Source organism: Vidua macroura, chromosome 19 (assembly GCF_024509145.1).
Source record: "Vidua macroura isolate BioBank_ID:100142 chromosome 19, ASM2450914v1, whole genome shotgun sequence".
NCBI classification, from domain to species: domain Eukaryota; kingdom Metazoa; phylum Chordata; class Aves; order Passeriformes; family Viduidae; genus Vidua; species Vidua macroura.
In genome coordinates this window covers 292842-310916 of record NC_071589.1, presented here as the reverse complement: position 1 = coordinate 310916, position 18075 = coordinate 292842, and the positions used below count along the sequence as shown (strand labels likewise).

General features: G+C 41.1%; 1 protein-coding gene across 2 annotated transcripts in view; it reads right to left on the bottom strand.

Moving 5' to 3' along the window:
- LOC128816817 (protoheme IX farnesyltransferase, mitochondrial) overlaps nt 1–18075 on the bottom strand; it is a 99434-nt gene that overhangs the window by 15110 nt on the left and 66249 nt on the right. For both annotated transcript variants that reach the window (XM_053994736.1, XM_053994737.1), the window contains exon 6: nt 1123–1355. In XM_053994736.1, the coding sequence (XP_053850711.1) occupies nt 1123–1355 (233 nt within the window). The remainder of the gene's footprint in view (nt 1–1122; nt 1356–18075) is intronic.

Sequence of the window (18075 nt, the reverse complement as noted above, 5' to 3'; positions counted from 1 at the left end):
TGCAGTCCTTAACACAAGACACTATACATACTCTTACATAAAATTTCTAGGTCTAAGTAACTTTCAGAGAAGCAAATATTTGTATAGAAGCAGCACACAATGAAAAAAAAAACCACAACACCTTCCATCCTTGCTCTGGTTTAGATCTGTGTGGGAACATGGGGACACAAAGCCAACTCAGACTGACTTTTATTAGGAAGTGCAAAAAGAACAGATTTTGCACAAATTCTGATAATTTCGGGTTAAAAGCCTTGTTGTTGAAAGTATTATTCAAGTCTTAAATATGCCCCCCTGTGGGATGAGTGTGCGCTAAACCAGCTCTTAACAGACCTATTAATTGCACTTCATTAGTTGCTTCAGACTATAAGTTTGTGGAGCCACTTTGATTCTTAAGTTTCTAGCTGGCAGGAAAAACAAGGCCCGATTGTGTCAGAGTTGAGTTGCTGAAGAGATCAGTGTTTTAAGAAAGGATGTAGAAATGGTTCACAGCTACTAAAATAGAAATCTTTGTTTGCTTTTCAAGGAGGAGGGAAGGAGCATTTATAACTTAGAGTTTAGCAATGGGTAATTAAGAAATACACCAATAAATTAATCTTCCCAGGATATTTTCTGGCTTGTGGAAAGACAGTAAAACACATCTAGGAATTTTCCAGCTGAAAGCCCCTTGCAAGTTGGATCTTACTGGATATGGTTTTAATCCTGAACATGGTTTGAATCCTGAAATTATGTAACATTTTCTCCTATGTGACCACCAAAGATGCTATTTTCCTTCTGGATTTTTTTTAAGATGGTCAGAACACATATTCAATAGGTCATGCTGCTTTATTAGCTCAGTATTGCCCTGAAATACCCATGTAAGGAGAATGTTACCAAAATTAGCTGCTTTTGAAGCCTTACCACAGGATTACAGAATGGTTTAGGTTGGAAGGGACCTTAAAGATCATCTCTTTCCACCCTCTACCATGGCCTGGGAAACCTTCAACTAAACCTGTCTGCTGCAAGCTGTGTCCAACCTGGCCTGGTCAGGTCAAGAAACAGAAAGAACAAAGTTCACTGCCTTTTGAGTAGGTTTTTTTGTTACCCTGACAACCACTCACCCTGATGAAAGGGTTTTATACTCACCAGCATCCAGACTCCCAGTAGCTGCAGTCCAGCCCATGATGGGGGGAATGGCCCCAACAACAGCTCCCACCCAGGTGTTGGCAATGCTCATTCTCTTCAGGGGTGTGTAACAGCAGGTGTAGAGGAAGATGTTGAAGGCTCCCAGGGCCCCGGTGAGTGGGTTCACTCCCAGTGTGAGCAGGGCAATTCCCGGGATTCCACAGGAGGCAGCAAAGCAGACAGCGAGCAGGGGGCTGTGGGGAGACATGTGGCACATGCTGAACAGGAGCTGGCCTTAGAGAATGGCTGTTGTTCCCTCCCTTTGGTCTCCCCCCCAAAATTAAGATTGAATTTTTGTCATTGTTTTACTCAGTCATCCTAAATTTTCCTGTTTGAGCCCCCATCCTAACAAAAGCTTTTCCAAAATGTGAAGAATCTTGCTACAGCTCTGCAATGGAGGTGATTCTTAATCTTGTGATCACTGTGTTCACCAAATAAACTCAAGCTCTGCCAGTAATGAAGAACTGTTCTCCCTTATGGAGAACTGCTGCTTTCAGCAGATCTTCCTCCTTCATTTTAATTTTAGTGAATTTAAACCATTGGAAAAAGCACTCAGAGTTTAGAGTAAATTAAAATGGTTGCAGTTTGTCAGATTTTTAACTGATTACAGTTATGCAACGGATCCTTCAAAACAAAACCAGGTTAGACACAAAATTAATAAGCATTTATGAGAAAAGGAGTACATTCAATAATTTTGAAATTACACCAATAGGTATAAAGTATCCTTTACTAAAAAAAGTCTGAATGTTCTACACCCCCATTTATCTGATGCACTGTACTAAGTAGAGGGAGCACAACGAAACAATGCTGGCAGCAGAATCAAAACTGGCTATCTTGTAAGCATGACTGAAATTAACTGAAGATATTTTAGGTTTGGAGCAAATTAGATATTTTAGAGTGGAGCAAATTAACTGCGCATTTCTACTGTGCATCAGCTGAGAGCTCAAGGAAGGTTGGAAACTCATATTAAAACCTGTCAGAAAGTGGCTAGAGCTATGTAAACTTCTGCTAATAAATTCCACAACAAAGATTCAAATAGGATGAACAAAGATTTTTTTGTTTGGCTACCAGAACCATACTTGACAGGCAGCAGGATGCCACAACCCTGAGGAAGCTTTAGCTGTGGTTCCTTGTGCCAGATCAACATGTTTGCTGCTTGTGTGCTTGTTTGAGGTGTTTGGTATAAGAGGAAGAGAGAACGAAAAGTCCCTAAGAAATTATGTGGTGTGGGCAACCTTTGGAAAGGAGGAAAATGCCATTACATTAGTTGTATTTAATAACCCATGTGGCTAAATATACACTCACAGTCACCCATGTAAAACCAGAAAATATGTGTGCTTGCAATGAAGGTCTCTGCATGGAGTTTAGCTTTACACCTTTTGTCTAATTGAAAACCATGCAGCCTTTGTGCTCTACAATCCACTCTGCCCTCTGGTCAAATCCTTAACCCTAAAATAGGTGTTGCAAGCACCACTCCTACCCTCATAAGAAAATAAGAAAAATTTGCTGGTGGGGATGAATTTTATGGGAGTTTTATCAGCAAAAATTCCTACCAGTCAAATTTTTATATTTAAGATATTTGTTAGACCAATGCAGTACAGAGATTCTAAATACCTGGAAGAACTAAAATGAGCAAATCTTAGGCTAAAGATCTAGCTTCAATTTAAATTGACTAAGTAATTTTATCCAGCTTTTCTAAACCATCAACAGATTTTAGGTAACACAGTGTGCACAGTGCACATTTCTACTCAGCACTACCAGCCCTGGCGTTACCAATACAGCAGGAGTCGAGGGAGGGTACGTCACCGCCTTTCACTGACAATGACATCTATAAAATGTGAGGCTGTTTTCAGGAAAGGAGCCATACAGAGCTGTGCCCTCTGGTTCTGCAGCCTGTGGTGCTCCTGTGCAGGAGCTCCTTTGCTCCTGTGCAAAACACAACCTGTACTGCCATTGGTCCCAATGCTGACCACAAACGTCAGAGTACTTTGTAGATGTTGCCCCTCTGTAGTGAAAGTCTGGTTAAACAAATCTATCTCAACTGATTCTTGAATAAAATACAGCCAGGCAGTAAACACCCGATTCACACAACACTCACTCACGAGGCAACAAAAGATCAGTATGATCCTACAAGGCTGGGCTGCCCACATCCACCCTGCAGGGCTCGCAGACATAAATGAGGGCACAGTTTGATCTAATGCAACGAGCACTTTTCTCATTAATAAGGAGTGAAGACTTATCTACGTGTCTCCAATTTAAATGCACACTACCCTCCATGAGCAGGCCCCAGCCCTTCATGTCTCTTCTCAGACAGGAAGGCAAAGGGTGGGAGTGTAAAGCCTTCCTGCATGGATGAACCCTGTTTTGCCTCATTGTTTCCCTGCAGCACCGACAGCCCTCGGTGCCAGCCCTGATCCCAGGTGCCTGCTGCCTTCATTTCCAACCAATGCATCAGAAAAATACCTTTAAAAATAAGGCTTTAGCAAAAGGGAGGGGTGAAGTTAGGTGGCTGAGACCTTCAAAAGATTTGCTGTGATCCTGGTCGATAAGAACACGTTTTTGTTTTTCAGTTTCTTCCTTTTTGCCTCTTTAAGGGAAGTTTCTGGAGGCACAGTACCTAACCACAGAACCACGGAATGGTTTGTGTTGAGAGGGACATTAAAGCCCATCTTGTTTCAACCCCTCTCTGAAAGGCAAGGACACCTTCCACTAAACCAGGCTGCTCAAAGACCCATCCAGCCTGGCCTTGAACACTTCCAGGGGTGGGGCAGCCACAACTTCTCTGGGCAATTTGAGGCAGTTTGATCAGTGTCTATAATTGTCCTAATGCTCTCAGGGGAGGGCATAAAGTCAATGGGGTGGTTCCTCTTAAGCAGCTGAACTACTTTATTTTCAGACATCCTAAGAGCACCACATTTTCTATTTCTCTCTAGTGTTTCCTCAACAAAGAAGAGTAATTGTCTGACTTACAAAGGCTTGTTTCCAAAACTCCAACTGAGATTATAAAGTCATACAGTGATCTGATGACTCAGCTTTGCTATTTCTGCCTCTTAAAATACTCCTTCGCATCACATAGACGCTGCAATGAGAAATCAGGACTTTTCTTTCATGGTGAAAAATGAGGTAGAAGAGAATTCAGCTCCCTCTCATGGAAACTTGTCATATTTATAAGGTTAGGAGAAGTATAAGCAACTCCTTACTGCAAAAAAGAAAATATTTTAGGAAAACGTAGAGAAATTTCAGTCACTGGTGATGCTCTTTTCTGCTTCAGTGATACTGCAGGTGTTAAAACAAGACTGAGCCTAGGTTTAAATCACAGGAGTTTAAAGCATATTCTGATTTATATTAGTTTATATCTTCTAGGGACCAGTGTGCATGTCCATGCTGATGTTGTTTGTCAGTACTCAGGTAGATGGGGGGATGCTCACTGATTTAATGCACTCTCCACTGCCAGGCTGCCCCACATCTCATCAAGGGACCACAGGAGATCAGCATCTCGTCCTGGAGCAGGAGAAAGGCTGAGACACTGAATTGTCACTGAATTTACCCCACCACCTGACATTCACACAGTTCCTCCCACTACAGCCTCATGCCACCATGCTGCCCATGTCAGCCTTTGGGTAACCCAATGCCACGGAATTCTCACACGGTGCTCAAAAGTGGCTGAGGGGTCTCTGATGGTTTTCTTCATCCTTAAACCATCCCATGCAGTAAGTGCGGGCTGGTGACAGACGCTGGTACATATGCCTCATTTCACTTGGGCGTTCATGTTTGCTGAGGGAATCACTCCCATGGGAAAAAAGGCAATCTTCCATTGGAAAACTGGCCAAGGAGCTAGCTCAGAAAGCAAACATCTTGAGTAAGAAACTAGGTTTTATGATGGATTCTTGGGAGGAGTTGGTTTCAGTTATTTGACTGATTAAAATCAGGCTTTGGAAAAATACTGCAAGTGCCAAATGAGTTATCTTCAAATTTCAACTCTAAAATACCCAATATGTCACCACATAGGGCACCTCCTAAAGGCTAACCAAAACCTAGTAGTTTTGCCTTGTCTCTCTTCTCTTCTTCAACAAATATGCTAAAATCTACCTAATAAAAGTGCTAAAAGACATCCATCTTCAGCTAAAAGCTTTTAGAATTTCAGCTTGACTAGTGAATAATCAAACTTTTCCTGATGCAAAGGAAATGTGTTGTCATTTCTTTTCCCAGGGAGCTCACCCAAGATGGCCCCACCCCAGTCACACTCCACTGAGAGCATCCAAGAGGAGAATGAGAAGCAGGAGGAAGATGAGGCCCACGTTCTCCTCATTCAGCTCTGGAGATATGCTGTTGGTTGGGCTGGGGAGGATTGCTCAAGGACAGCCCAGGGCTGCTGGGGGGAATGGGAACAGGCAGGAGGAATTCCACATGGGTGCTATTCAGGTATCTCCTACATACACGACCATGAGACATCCACGTGGACCCTCATCCAGAGGAGTGAGGAGGCTTTGGATGATGCAGCAGCATATTTTAATTCATGTGCAATAATATAACCCCTAAACTAGTTGCCACTTACAGATGTTCTGGTTACACGCAAATAATGAGCTTACACATATGTGCAGGAAATAAATGATTTAACAGGATCAGAACCATGGATAATAGTACTTACTGACTCACAGCCTTATTTGGAAAAATTAAGAGGTGAAAACAAATTAAAGCATTTGCCCGTCTACAAAATTAATGTAGTATTTTACCTATTTCACAGCAGCATTAGCAAGCTTCGTGTCTATAATGATCAACAGTGGGACTACTTACACAGGCTTTTCTGTGCTGTCTTTACCCAAACATTTTGTGAAGATGACTGTCACAGTAGAGTTTGAACTACAATCTAAAAAACAGTGTTAAAAATGGGACAAAAGTTTAATGAATTTTTTAAAAGACCAACAAAGAGCAAAACACAATTCCCTCTTAAAAGCTATGAGTACTTGAAATTATGGAAAATTCCTGTATCAGCATCTAATGCTTTAACCTATTCCTATGAACAGATTGACACTCCCATACAAGTGCAGACACAAAGCACATATGATTCCTGAATAGGTGCATTCATTCAATCAGCAGTACTATGCCATTCATGTTCAGATGTTATGTAAATACATAAGAAACTTAATTGTGACCATGTGTTAATGGGAAACTGGGCACACCAAACATACATGAAAAGCAGCTGAAGTGCATATATTTGAAAATTAGATTCAAAGCCTAATACAAAAGGTAATAAATCCTGTCTTCTCCCTATCTGTCAAAAACCCTTCATAGACATGTAGTAAACTAAACTAAAAAAAAAACCAAACAAACAACAATGCTCTTTTATTTAGCTGCAGCATGCCTGGAGTACCTTAATGGATTTGGAACATTTGAATTCCCAGTTGATTATTCTGAATTAGATCTCATTAGTATTGACAACGGTCCCTCGTGCCACAAGAGCATGGATCCATTCTGCCAAATGCAGGGTGATGCTCTAAAATAACCAGAGTAGGGACAGTGAAGGAAGAATCCAGGCATGGGCTTGTGAGACAAGGAGAGTGGAAAGAGAAGAAACTTTATTTAGAGTAATTTCCATATCCAAATGAAGCCAAATACATACCCTTGTGTTCCTCTGTGCGGGATTTTAGTAATAGCAAATACTCTGCACAGACTCTGCCCTTTAAATAAACTGCAATTTACCCACTTTTTGATGAGACAAAAACTGGGTTTGGGTTTTGGTGAGTTTTCTGTGTCATCCAAGACACAGGTTCAGTAAGACCACTGTGCTTCTTCCCCTCGCTCACCCACAGGAATGGTACTAAACTGTCCCTGACTTCAGCATCTTCCACGGTGGCAGGTAAACAATGCTGAGACAACAGAGGTGAGACAAATGACTTAAATTAATTTCAATACTGCTACTCTGGGCCCAAATTCTATCTGCATACAGTGTCAAAACAATTTGTTGTAATAAGAAGAGGGACAGCCTGAACCAGGTTCCTGCACAGATGGGCTGAAAGTAACAGGAGCTCAAGAGAAGGTATTTTGGCAGACAAAGAACACAAGTGTGATCCTCATCTGCAACTACATTTCACCATCATAAGCTGAGATATGAGTCCAGTGCTGTTCCAAAACCATAATTAAAATCAGATTTCAGGAGGAAGCATCATAAGTTGCTTATTATTTCTGGAATCTCTAGGTACTAAAAATGTCCCCAGACTACTCATCAGTACAAAGCTGCTGGAGAAAGCCCCCTCCTCTTTTCCCTAATTTTTTCCAGGTCAGCAATAAGTTCTTAAGGCTTCTGAAGCCACTTACAAATTCAGACAAAAGCATCAGTCTGAAGGTTTCACTCTTTTCCAACAGCAATGAGAGGTTACGCAAACAGAAGTTCAAGTACGACCCCTTTGATGGTTTCTGTGGCTGCAGAAGCCCACAGTCATGAAGGGGAAAGGATGTCCATGGAGATTTCTACCTACATCCATGCATAAAACCATACTCCTCCTTATGATTTAGTTTGCTGATTTAGTTTTGCTCATCTCCTGGCATCTTCTCAATTCCTGCAGCCAGGCAACAATAAGAGTTGCTGAAAACAAGTCCCAGGTCAGGAACTGTGCCTGTGGTCAGCATGACTGTCCTACAGTACTGGGCTATGCCTTGATCACCTCCCTCAGTGGGAGGAGCAGCAGCGAAAAATATTTTTTTTAACTTATATTTATTTTCTTTAAGATCAGCACCCAAGAACTGCTGAACTCTGCTCAGCAGCTTTTAGAGATCCACCAGAAAAACTGGGAAAGGCCACCAATAACAGGAGTTAGAGCAGGCAACCCCATCCCATCTGGAGAAGACAGAAAAGCGCCGAGGGTGTTACGAAGACTAAAAGAAGCCTTCCTGCTCCCACAGCTGAGGTAACGGGGATGCAGGCCCATCCCCTTCAAGCACACATCTGGACTGCATTTGTGTCACTTCCAGCCCTGCCTCCCCTGATGGACAGATGCCTGGAACTGGCAATGGGGTCATCTGCTGGCGTGAGTGCCGACGACTCAGCTGACTGCAAGAAAGGAGCTAGAAGGCTGGAAAAAGACATTTTGCCCCAAATAGCAATGGCGGCAGCATCCCTGAAATTATTTTTGATGGAAGGTTAAAAAATTGCCTCATACAGTTTCTATGTTCAAGGTAAGGTCCAGAGCATTCAAAATAAATCAGTAATCATGGCAGAATGCTGAATGATGGCAATCTACCAACTCTGAAATGAAATTTTAACTTTCCACACAAATCCTTTCAGGCTGTGTATTTATAAATTTAGTAATGAAAACCATATCCATGACCACTGTCAGCTGTAAAAGCTCTATCATAGTAACAACACTACTAACTTGCGTGGATCAGTAGCTTCATTGCTGATGACTTTACTAAAATGATTCTAAATTTTTTTTACAAAAAAATTAGATAAAACTCTCAAAGAGCTCTACAGACAGACTGAGAGCTCTACTTGATAGAAAAAACATCCACATTCAGATGTAAGATTCTGAATCAAAGTGGTTATACAATGACCTGATCTAGTGGGTGGCATCCTTGTCCATGGCAGAGGGGCTGGAATTAGATGGTCTTTAAGGTCCCTCCCAACACAAACCATCCTGGGATTCTGTAATACATCATGACCCCTAATTAGTATAGTTTTGAGGCTGCGGTTTTTAAGGACTCAAAGCAAAATATTTTTACATTCAACTACAACTTTCAATTATAGATTGGATTAGTCTCAAGAGAAGATTTCTTTCCAATTTAAATGAAAAAAAAAATAGCTGTAACACCGGCAGAATGGACATACTGCCAGACCTCTATTTCTTTCATGTAGTTCCGATTCAGCATCAGTCAGAAGCTTTACTTAACACAAGCAATTCATGCTCTCACTTTTGATATTCTCTTTTACAGGTACATTGTGGCTGAGTATTATGAAAAGCCCAAGAACCAGCTGATTGAAGCTCAAAGTCACAAAGTACCAGAGTTACATTAAACCAAACAATATGTATCAATGAGCTAAAATGGTACTATTTTAAAGGAGAAAATGTTGAGAAAGATCTTAATAGATATTCACTTATTCTCTTTCAGTCATGCAAGAAAGTTCATGAGAAGAGATGAAGGATGATGCAGTTTAAAATTAAAATGTGAGAGTAAATTGCACTTTTAATTGGGAATTCAATTTTTCTCCATCAACTGCAAATATCAGAATACAGCTTGTCTAGCATTTAGCACTGAAGAGAGACAAATACATGGGGAGCTTTGTCAAGTCTTTCTTTTTTTTCTTAGTGAATTATTTAACTTTTTCTTCACAGGTTAAGTAGTATCTACATTCTGTCAGTCTGGTATTTCTGTCTGTCTGGTATTTCATCCCCAAAAACATGCTGCTGTGGTCTACAAGTACAATGAGTATTGAATTTTATATCAAATTTGTATCAAATCCCCTTTAACTGGGTATACCACAATTTTTAAGACTGACAGAAAACACTTGCTGCAATTCTGTCTACCTGTGTTTTTGTACGTGTCTTTTTTGTAATTTGATTTCTGGTAATGACTATGATAAAGATGTTGCTAATCTCAGACTGGACAGTACTTTTCCCCAAATGTGAAAAAAAAAAAAAAAAAAAGAGGAAAATTATGGAAAAGTTCTAAAACTAACTTGTAACATAAAATCTGAGCTGAGGAAGAATTCAGTGTTAAGAGGAAGTATGAGAGTGGTGGATAATCTTTGCCTCTCAGTTGTCACCAGCTCTGGTTTTGCCATCAAATATACTTGCTCAGAAGTGTATTTAGTATAAATAAACACAGACTAGGATAACATACTGCCCGTCTGCCTCAATTCAGTTCTCTCCCAAAGAAGAAACAGACTAAGTATGTAGCCCAGGCCGCCCTGCCACAGGCATGTATCCTTGTACAAAAGCATGATCAAAACTGTATTTTACACAAAGTGGGGGCAATTTGTTCCCCTCACTGCTCAAGAGCCCAGGCTGCAGATGTTTTGACTCCCCTGCCAGATCGAGGTGCTTTAAAACTATCATAAACAAACACGGCTGATTTAAAAGAATCATTTCATCCTGAAAGGGACACATCTCTCTTTTTTATGCTTGAGTAAAGCAAAATTGGCTTGATTGATTTTGCTGAAGGTTTCACTAAGATGATGCAAGAATTTTAACTCAGCCAAGGAAGGAGATCAAGAGTCCCACCCTCAGCATCAAGCTTTCTCCTATACATCTCCTGCTCTCAGTTTAACTCCCTGTAAATGATACCAGGATCTGTTTTTTCATGCACCTGCCCTGAGGTCTCAGCCCAGGTATGGAATGAGATAGCTCAGTGCACCATAGGGAGACTTGTTGTTCAGACAAAATTAGAACTTTTATGCTGCCCTTTGTTATTAAGCAGACACTCCAATTGGTCCTCATCACTTCACTTGGAAGTAAAGAATTACAAATGAAAAGGACCTATACTTACAACACGTTTATGCTTTTATTACACTTGAAATCCACACCAGAATAATCATAACAACCCTGAGCAACCCTGTGGAGCGTCAACACGCTTGTGGTATATGGCTTTGTGAGGTAGGAGTGAAAGGGTGACTAATTATATTCACAGCTTCCCTGCAGTCATGAAAATGTAAATATGTTTTAAAGTGCTTACAAGACAAACCTACAGTAAATCTGAAAAATGTCCCCCTAAATCCTCCTCTTTGATCTAACCTTAGAGTATGGCAGTTAAGTGATCCATTTATTCTACTTCAAAATCTCAGTTCTCTCTTTAAGAGCCAGACACCACCTGACTAACAACATAGATAATTTGGTCTCTCCAGAAATATTTTTCTGATTTAGAATGATTAAATATAACATGTGCTTCTGCTGAGCCCTCAGCCAAGATTTGGAAAGCAGTGGTAAAGAAGTCTCAGGCCAGATCTCAATCCCATTAAGACAGAGAAAACTGATGTTCTACGGTATTTATCAACCTGCTCTTCAAAAACAGAAGAGAGATAGCCCAGTCATCTCAGCACAGGAACACTGCTTCTAAATACATTTCAAGGAGCAATGAAAATGAAGGAATTAAGTTATTCCCTACAGCAAAACAGAGCAGGACAAGATGCAAAGGTCTGCCATGGGAAGAGGATCAGTCTCCAGACACCAGCCAGTGGATGAGCAATGAAGCAGACTGAGCCTGACAAATTTCAAGTTCAGCCATATCCTTTCTGCCCATCTGCAGATTCCCCTGCCCCACTGCAAACATGCCTTTGACACCCACATCATGGGAACACTCTATAGAGAAGTCTTAGCTGCCAAGTCTCATCTCAGAGGTGAAGAGGATGAGGATGACTGTATTTTGGGATTCCTGTATTACTATCTAGGTAGATTATCTACAGTTCTATCTAGAGTTATGGCATTTTTAGTGGAAAAACAAAATGGAAAACCCTTCACCTACAATCAAAGTGCATGAATGGAACATAATTATTGTCACACAGGCAGCAATAGGAGTCCCTGTGGCTTCTTTCTAGCATGATTTATAATTTTATATTCCCTGTGACTTTACATCCCTAGCAAAAAAAGAACTGAATAAAACATATCAAAGTGGTTCTCCACATATCTCAACCTCAGGAATGCAGCTTTCTAGTCACAGAGACCAGAGAGCAAGCATCTGTGTTCACACAGCTGATTAAAGTGCAAGAAAAACCTCTATTATATCTGACTTGCGAAGCTGGTAACATGTAAGTTATAACTTGTATGAGACCTGATAAACTCTGTCCTTCAGAGAGGGAAATGCACTTCCAACTCACTGTACACAGATCTCAGGGCATAGCAGCTTCTAATCAGAGGCAGCTCCACAATGGACTTGTTGAGCAGTGACATTTCCTACACCATTTGGCACAGGGTGAACGATGATGCTGCTGTGGTCAAACCAGACAAGGCTCAATACTAATACAGGGAACAGTGTTGGGGTTTTGACTGCATTAAGCCAGAATTTACAAACATGAACCTGAAATGTTTGACAGATATTGGAAGAAAAGCCATCAGGAGAACACTGCCCCCAGGATGGGGGAAGGATCCTGGGCTTCAAGCTTAAATATTGTTTGTTTGTAAAAACTCACTTTAACATCACCTTTGGAGATAATGACTCATTGCTAGTCAATTAAAGAAGAAAAGTGGCAATGGCTGCAATCGATGTCCAAGAGGCCCATTCATATCAGACACAGAGATGGCAGGATTAGCGCACAATGGCTCGATTCCCTCCAGTTCCTGTAGCTCTAGCCCCCAGGCGAGGAGCTGACATGAGAGGATAAGACAACTCCATTAGGAGCCCGTATCACTTCTCTGCAGTGTTCTCCACAAGCAGATGGAGCAGCTATTTAGCCAAATGCACCGTGACTCCAGCTTTATACAGGAGCATATGGGATGTTTCCTAATGTGGGGCAAGGCACAATGTTCTCCGATTTATCAACTGTCTTGCATGCAATTAAAGATTCAGATAAATAATTTGGGGGTAAAGACCCATAGACTGAGCTAAAAAGCAGCAAGGCACGAGAGGTCAAGTGTTTCTGCAGGATATGTATTTACCAAACAGAGCTGCCTGCAAAGGAATGTCTGGGTTGAGCTGTGGCAGAATGAGGCCTGGTCAGGAGTGAGCTGGAGAACCAGCAATTGCTTCAATTCAACTGAAGCAAATTTAAATGTGGAGTTAATAAAACAACCTTCTTTATTGCCCTAAGAAACAAAATATATATGTAGTTAGAGCCACATAATTTCCTCCTAACACACATTTTGATCTGAGGAGAATGTGCAATATCACTATTTTTCTGTGCATTCTACAAAAGGCCTCTAATACCTCAGAACCATTTAATCAACATCCCATGCAGGCAGTGAACAGATAATTGAAATATAAGTACTGTCATCCACATCCCCTTTGGGAAAGAGACACAGTAAGCATTATATCATTGCATTAGACCATCCTTTGATGTGGGCCTTATTCTCATTAAACTATATTTTAGCCCCAAGGTTTCTCCCCCCATACCTCTCTGTGACATGGCCAAGCCAGAAAAAAAAAAATTAAATACCCTGCTGTTCAAAAGGCAAGAAGTACATTTTTACAAGGAACTGTACATGTCAAAAATATAAAGCTGCCTTTTTAATTTCTTGTTTACCAAACACAGTCAATGACAGCTCCTGGAAAACACAGGAAAAAAAAAAAATGAAGGCAGGAGGGTGGTGGTGGGGAAGGAATGCATTTACTTGCTTTTAAATAATCAAGCCTGAATAGAAGCAGGATAAGAAATTCTTGAGAAGGCTGCTGTGATGGTGTCTGCTTTGAATTGTGCCCTGTTTAAACAAGAGGAAAGCCTCCCACTGAAAAAAGAAACATTTTTATCATTTAAAAAGATCTCAGGGCAGTCCCTTTAAAATGAGGTATTTTCTAAACAAAGCATCAGAATGTTCCCCTGCAGGGAATAAGCATCTGATCTCTTAAAAATTATTATTCTTGAAGAAGTGTAGATTTATGGAGTTTTTGTTTTATTTGTTTTAACTTAAGTAGAATGAAACCTGTCTGAAATGACCACCCAAGGGAGCAGAGCCACCACCTAAGCAGGGGCTGATCTCTAAAGGGGACCCAAAGTTGTACCAAGACCCCTGGGGCGCTTTTAAATCTCTGGCTTAACCAGAGCTAGCAAAACACTTAATGCAAGTCTCAATGTAAGCCTAGGACATGGATTTTCCTTTGCTTTACATCCGTGCAGCTCCACTAACATCAATAGGAATGTTCCTGACTTACATTAGTGTTAAGCGAAGAAACAAGCTAATTACCCTGAGTTATCCACAGTGATTACAGGGAAAATTGTGTTTTAAAATGCACACATTTTTTTTCAGCGTGGAGTGGTTTTGTTACACTTGTAATAGTAGGTCTGCTACAGGCAGCAGAGTGGAAAAACTCAGCTTTACATAGAAATAGTCTAGAGTTACAATGTGCTTCTGAATAAATAAAATTTCACATGTTGCAGTTTTCTATTAGTTCACGAACATCCAACTTCCATATATGCAATTGTGACTACAATTCACAAATATTAGTGAGAAACAGTACTAGTGCAGGAGCCCTTTTTGGTCAGATTCTTCAAGAGTTTGACTTATAGTTCAAACTGAGCCAAGTCAACACTGCACCCAGAAATATCAATAAGTAGAAGTGCTACTATCTCCATTAACTGCAGTAAACATCAACTGTGAACATGAGAAGTGGAAAGCTCACAGACAGAACACAGCTCCTTGGGCATTGCTAAGGGAAAAGGTTAATGGGATTCTTGGAAAAAATATTTATCAAACAACACAAGCATTTGTGTTGAAGCATTCAAGGCATTAGCTGTGTTGTGCTGCCTTCTGCCATTTTAATAGACTTAAACCTCTTACATGTGTATAGTATAGCTATATACTGTGTATAGTATAGCTTGAGCACAAATAATCTGCATAAGGAGAATAGCAATAAATTCCACAGCATGTTAGTTTTATCATAGAATCCCAGAATGGTTTGGATTGGAAAGGACCATAAAGCTCATCTCTTTCCACCCCCCTGCCATGGGCAGGGACACCTTCCACTATCCCAGGGTGCTCCAAGCCCTGTCCAACCTGGCCTTGGTTGGCCACAGCTTCTCTAGGCAACCTGGACCTGGGCCTCCCCACCCTCACAGAGAGGAATTTCCTCCTAAGATCTAATATAAATCTACTCTTTTGCAGTTTGAAGCAATTATATTGAAAGGTTTTGAAACAAGACCTGGAGGAATCAGGTCTGACCTCCTCAGAGACGAGACTGCTGTGAGCTGGAGATGGGTCTTCATCTCTCCTGAGGTCTTTTTCAGCCTGGATCACCCTCTAAAGCTACCTGTACAATGCTTCATGGTCCAGGTAAGCAAAGGAGAAGCCCCAGGCCCACTTCCAGGCAGCCACTGCTGAGTCCGAAGCCAAAGGACTGGGTACAGAAAACAGCTCTAAGTTGCAAAGTAGCGCAGGAGCAGAACTGAACAATGTCTACACGGCCATGAATTGGTTATTTAGAACATACCGTTCAAGGTCTTTTTTTCTTTTAAGATTAAAAACTATCCTTGTACAACTATGAAGTCTTTTATGAGTGATTAGCACAGTGGATCCAGCAGTACCCTAAGTTCATACAACTGCCAATGTTTAGGAGTGTATGCAGGTAAAGGGTGATCAAACCTGTCACTTTGCACAACATAACAGACCACAACACTGGTCACCCTTGAAGTTGATCTCACTCAGCTACTGCAGCTGATACCAGGAATTTGTTAAAATTAATCTGCAGGAAAATTAAATCCATTACCTTAAAAAGCAAGGGAATAAATCACACCCAACAGGAAATCAGAAAAAGCTGCTGCCACTTAGATGAATCTAAGATTGTGTGAGCACATGAAATTTTTCCTCGTCAATGACACCAAATGAATTCATAGAAGGAAACAGTATCAGCTGTTATTATAATGCAGAACACAAATATGCTTAAGGACTTAACCACTGCAGTCCAAGTATAAAGAACATTTCAAGCTGTTTGCATTTCCAAACAAGACTTGAGGGGTCAGAGGAGGCAGGAAGATGTGGGCAGGCAGGATGATGGATGGCACTCAGTGGCATGCTGTGTTTGGGTCTACTCTTGTTTTTGCAACAGGATGTCTCTGATTACTCTCTGACTAGAGAATAAGGATGGTTACATCTCATGGCTCAAAGGGAACATTTTTTTCAGAGCCTTACAAATTAAATAGAACATTGTAAACCAAGCAGTCAACGAACTATCTGGTATTGTTTGTCACAGATGTCCCAACAGTGTCAGAAGATTCCCTGGGGGCACCAGAGGTGGGTTTGGGGGCTGGCAAATAAGGTAAATGTGCTGTCGTCCCTACATTCAGCAGCCCCAGCTCTGCAGAACCCGTCTGTGCCATTGCCTTTATGGATTGTCCAGCCCAAATATATAAAATATAAAGCAGGGGCACACTGAGCCCCTGAGTAATTCTCAGCCATCAAGATGATGCAATACAGGGACTTCACAAAGGATGGAGGAAAATAACTTTTCCAAACCCCACCCTTCCAGAGATCTTTGCAGAACTGGCTCCTGGCTCACAGGGAATGATGGACAGGCCAAAGCTGCCCAACTGAGATGCTTCTTGAATGTTACCAGTAAGAGAACAATACTGTCTCCAGCCAGATGTCCACACCTCAAAGTGCAGCCTGGGCCATAGAGCCTTTCTCTGAAAGCTACTGATGCTCCTCATCGATGCCAAAGGAAACTGCAAGTCCACAGTGACATGTGGGGGATTTGGGAACCACATGAATGCATATGCAGCAAAATTAACCCAAGGCAGACTTGTGTTTTCTCAAACTGAAGACTTCAAGCAGAAAGGAAGGGGAGAAATGTTGTTGGAAGCAAGATCACTTAGATTGGACAGCTAGTCTTAACCCTGAACAAACTGGGAGCTGAAGCTGTAAGCAGAGATAACAAAGCAGAACACATGGGAATAGTTTCTCTACAAAACCTTAACATTTCCATTTAACGAGCCACCTCTGTGAATTGTCTTACTTAAAATGGAGACAACAGCTCATCCAGGGACTGCATGACTCAGTAACTCCAAGAACCTTACTGGGGTTACCACTTGGATTCTGGTACATTCAAAGCATGTAAGAATTCTCTTTGTGATGGCACAACCTCTAGAAAAACTCTCACTGGCCTCAGTGCAGTTTTCAGTGGGCAGGAGTCACATCAAAGCCACCACTGAAAGCCTTTCCAAGGAGCTGCAGAGCCAACATGATGGAGAGTTAACAGCCTTCTCTCTTTAAAAAGGATCTCAAACTCAGGACAAAAACTGCTACCCATATTGTCCAGTTCTGTAACAACGACTATGCCGAATAAATAAAAAGCAAGAAAAGCAAGGAAAAAAGAGAATATATTTACAGAGTGCAAATGAAGATGGATTAGAAAATAATGTCTCATTTGCACTGGATAGCACAGATGTTGTAACACAGCAGAATTTAAAAAGCAGCAAATGTTTCATTAAATGAAGCAGCTAAAGAGAAGAAAATGTCAGAACTCAAATGTCAGACAAATTCTGGGCGAGAACTCCCCAAATTCTCTGAATTGCTTTCCAGAGCCAAGACACCAGTCTCTTATGTATTATTTGTCCATCTCTCTCTTTTCTGGTTTCGACTGGTTTTAGCATAACCATTTACAGATTTTATCGGCCAGGAAGGAAAGAGTTCAAGGAACACCAAGAAATATGTGGCAAAATACAACAAGGTTAGATCACTTGCAACGGTTTATTCTCCTCTGGCACACCACAGAAGAAATAACCCCAGTCAAGGTCTGCGTACTCCATGGTCTGCAGGGAGCAAGAGCAGCATTATTCAAGGGAAGTGACACTAAAGAACTTTAAATTAGCTGTTGACAGGCAGGTAGATAGATTGATGAGTGATTGCCCAATGTCCCCAACATTACCATTTTGTGGTGAAAGCAAATATGAAAAGGGGGGAAGTAAGAAAATCCATTAAATATGGTTTTGCCAATTTGTGGTGCACTCAGATGACAGTGAAGTTCACTTAAGGACACTGGAAACATAAAATAAATTGCTTTTTCTGAATCAGAAATTGACAGAAAGTTTCCTAGTTATATTTTTGACTCCAGAAGCACTGCAAGCCATGTTAGCAGACTATGATAAAAATAAAATAATAATAATAAAAAGAAAATCCCCCCATCATTTTTTTTCCTAATAAGTCTTCCTTCTCCCAGGGCCTAAGGGCCACATGCAAGGGAGGCAGAAGTGCAGGTCCTGAACCACACAATTAAGCCTGACTTATTGTATATCCAAAAGATGCCCTCACTGCAGTGGTCCCTAAAATATGTTTTTAAGTA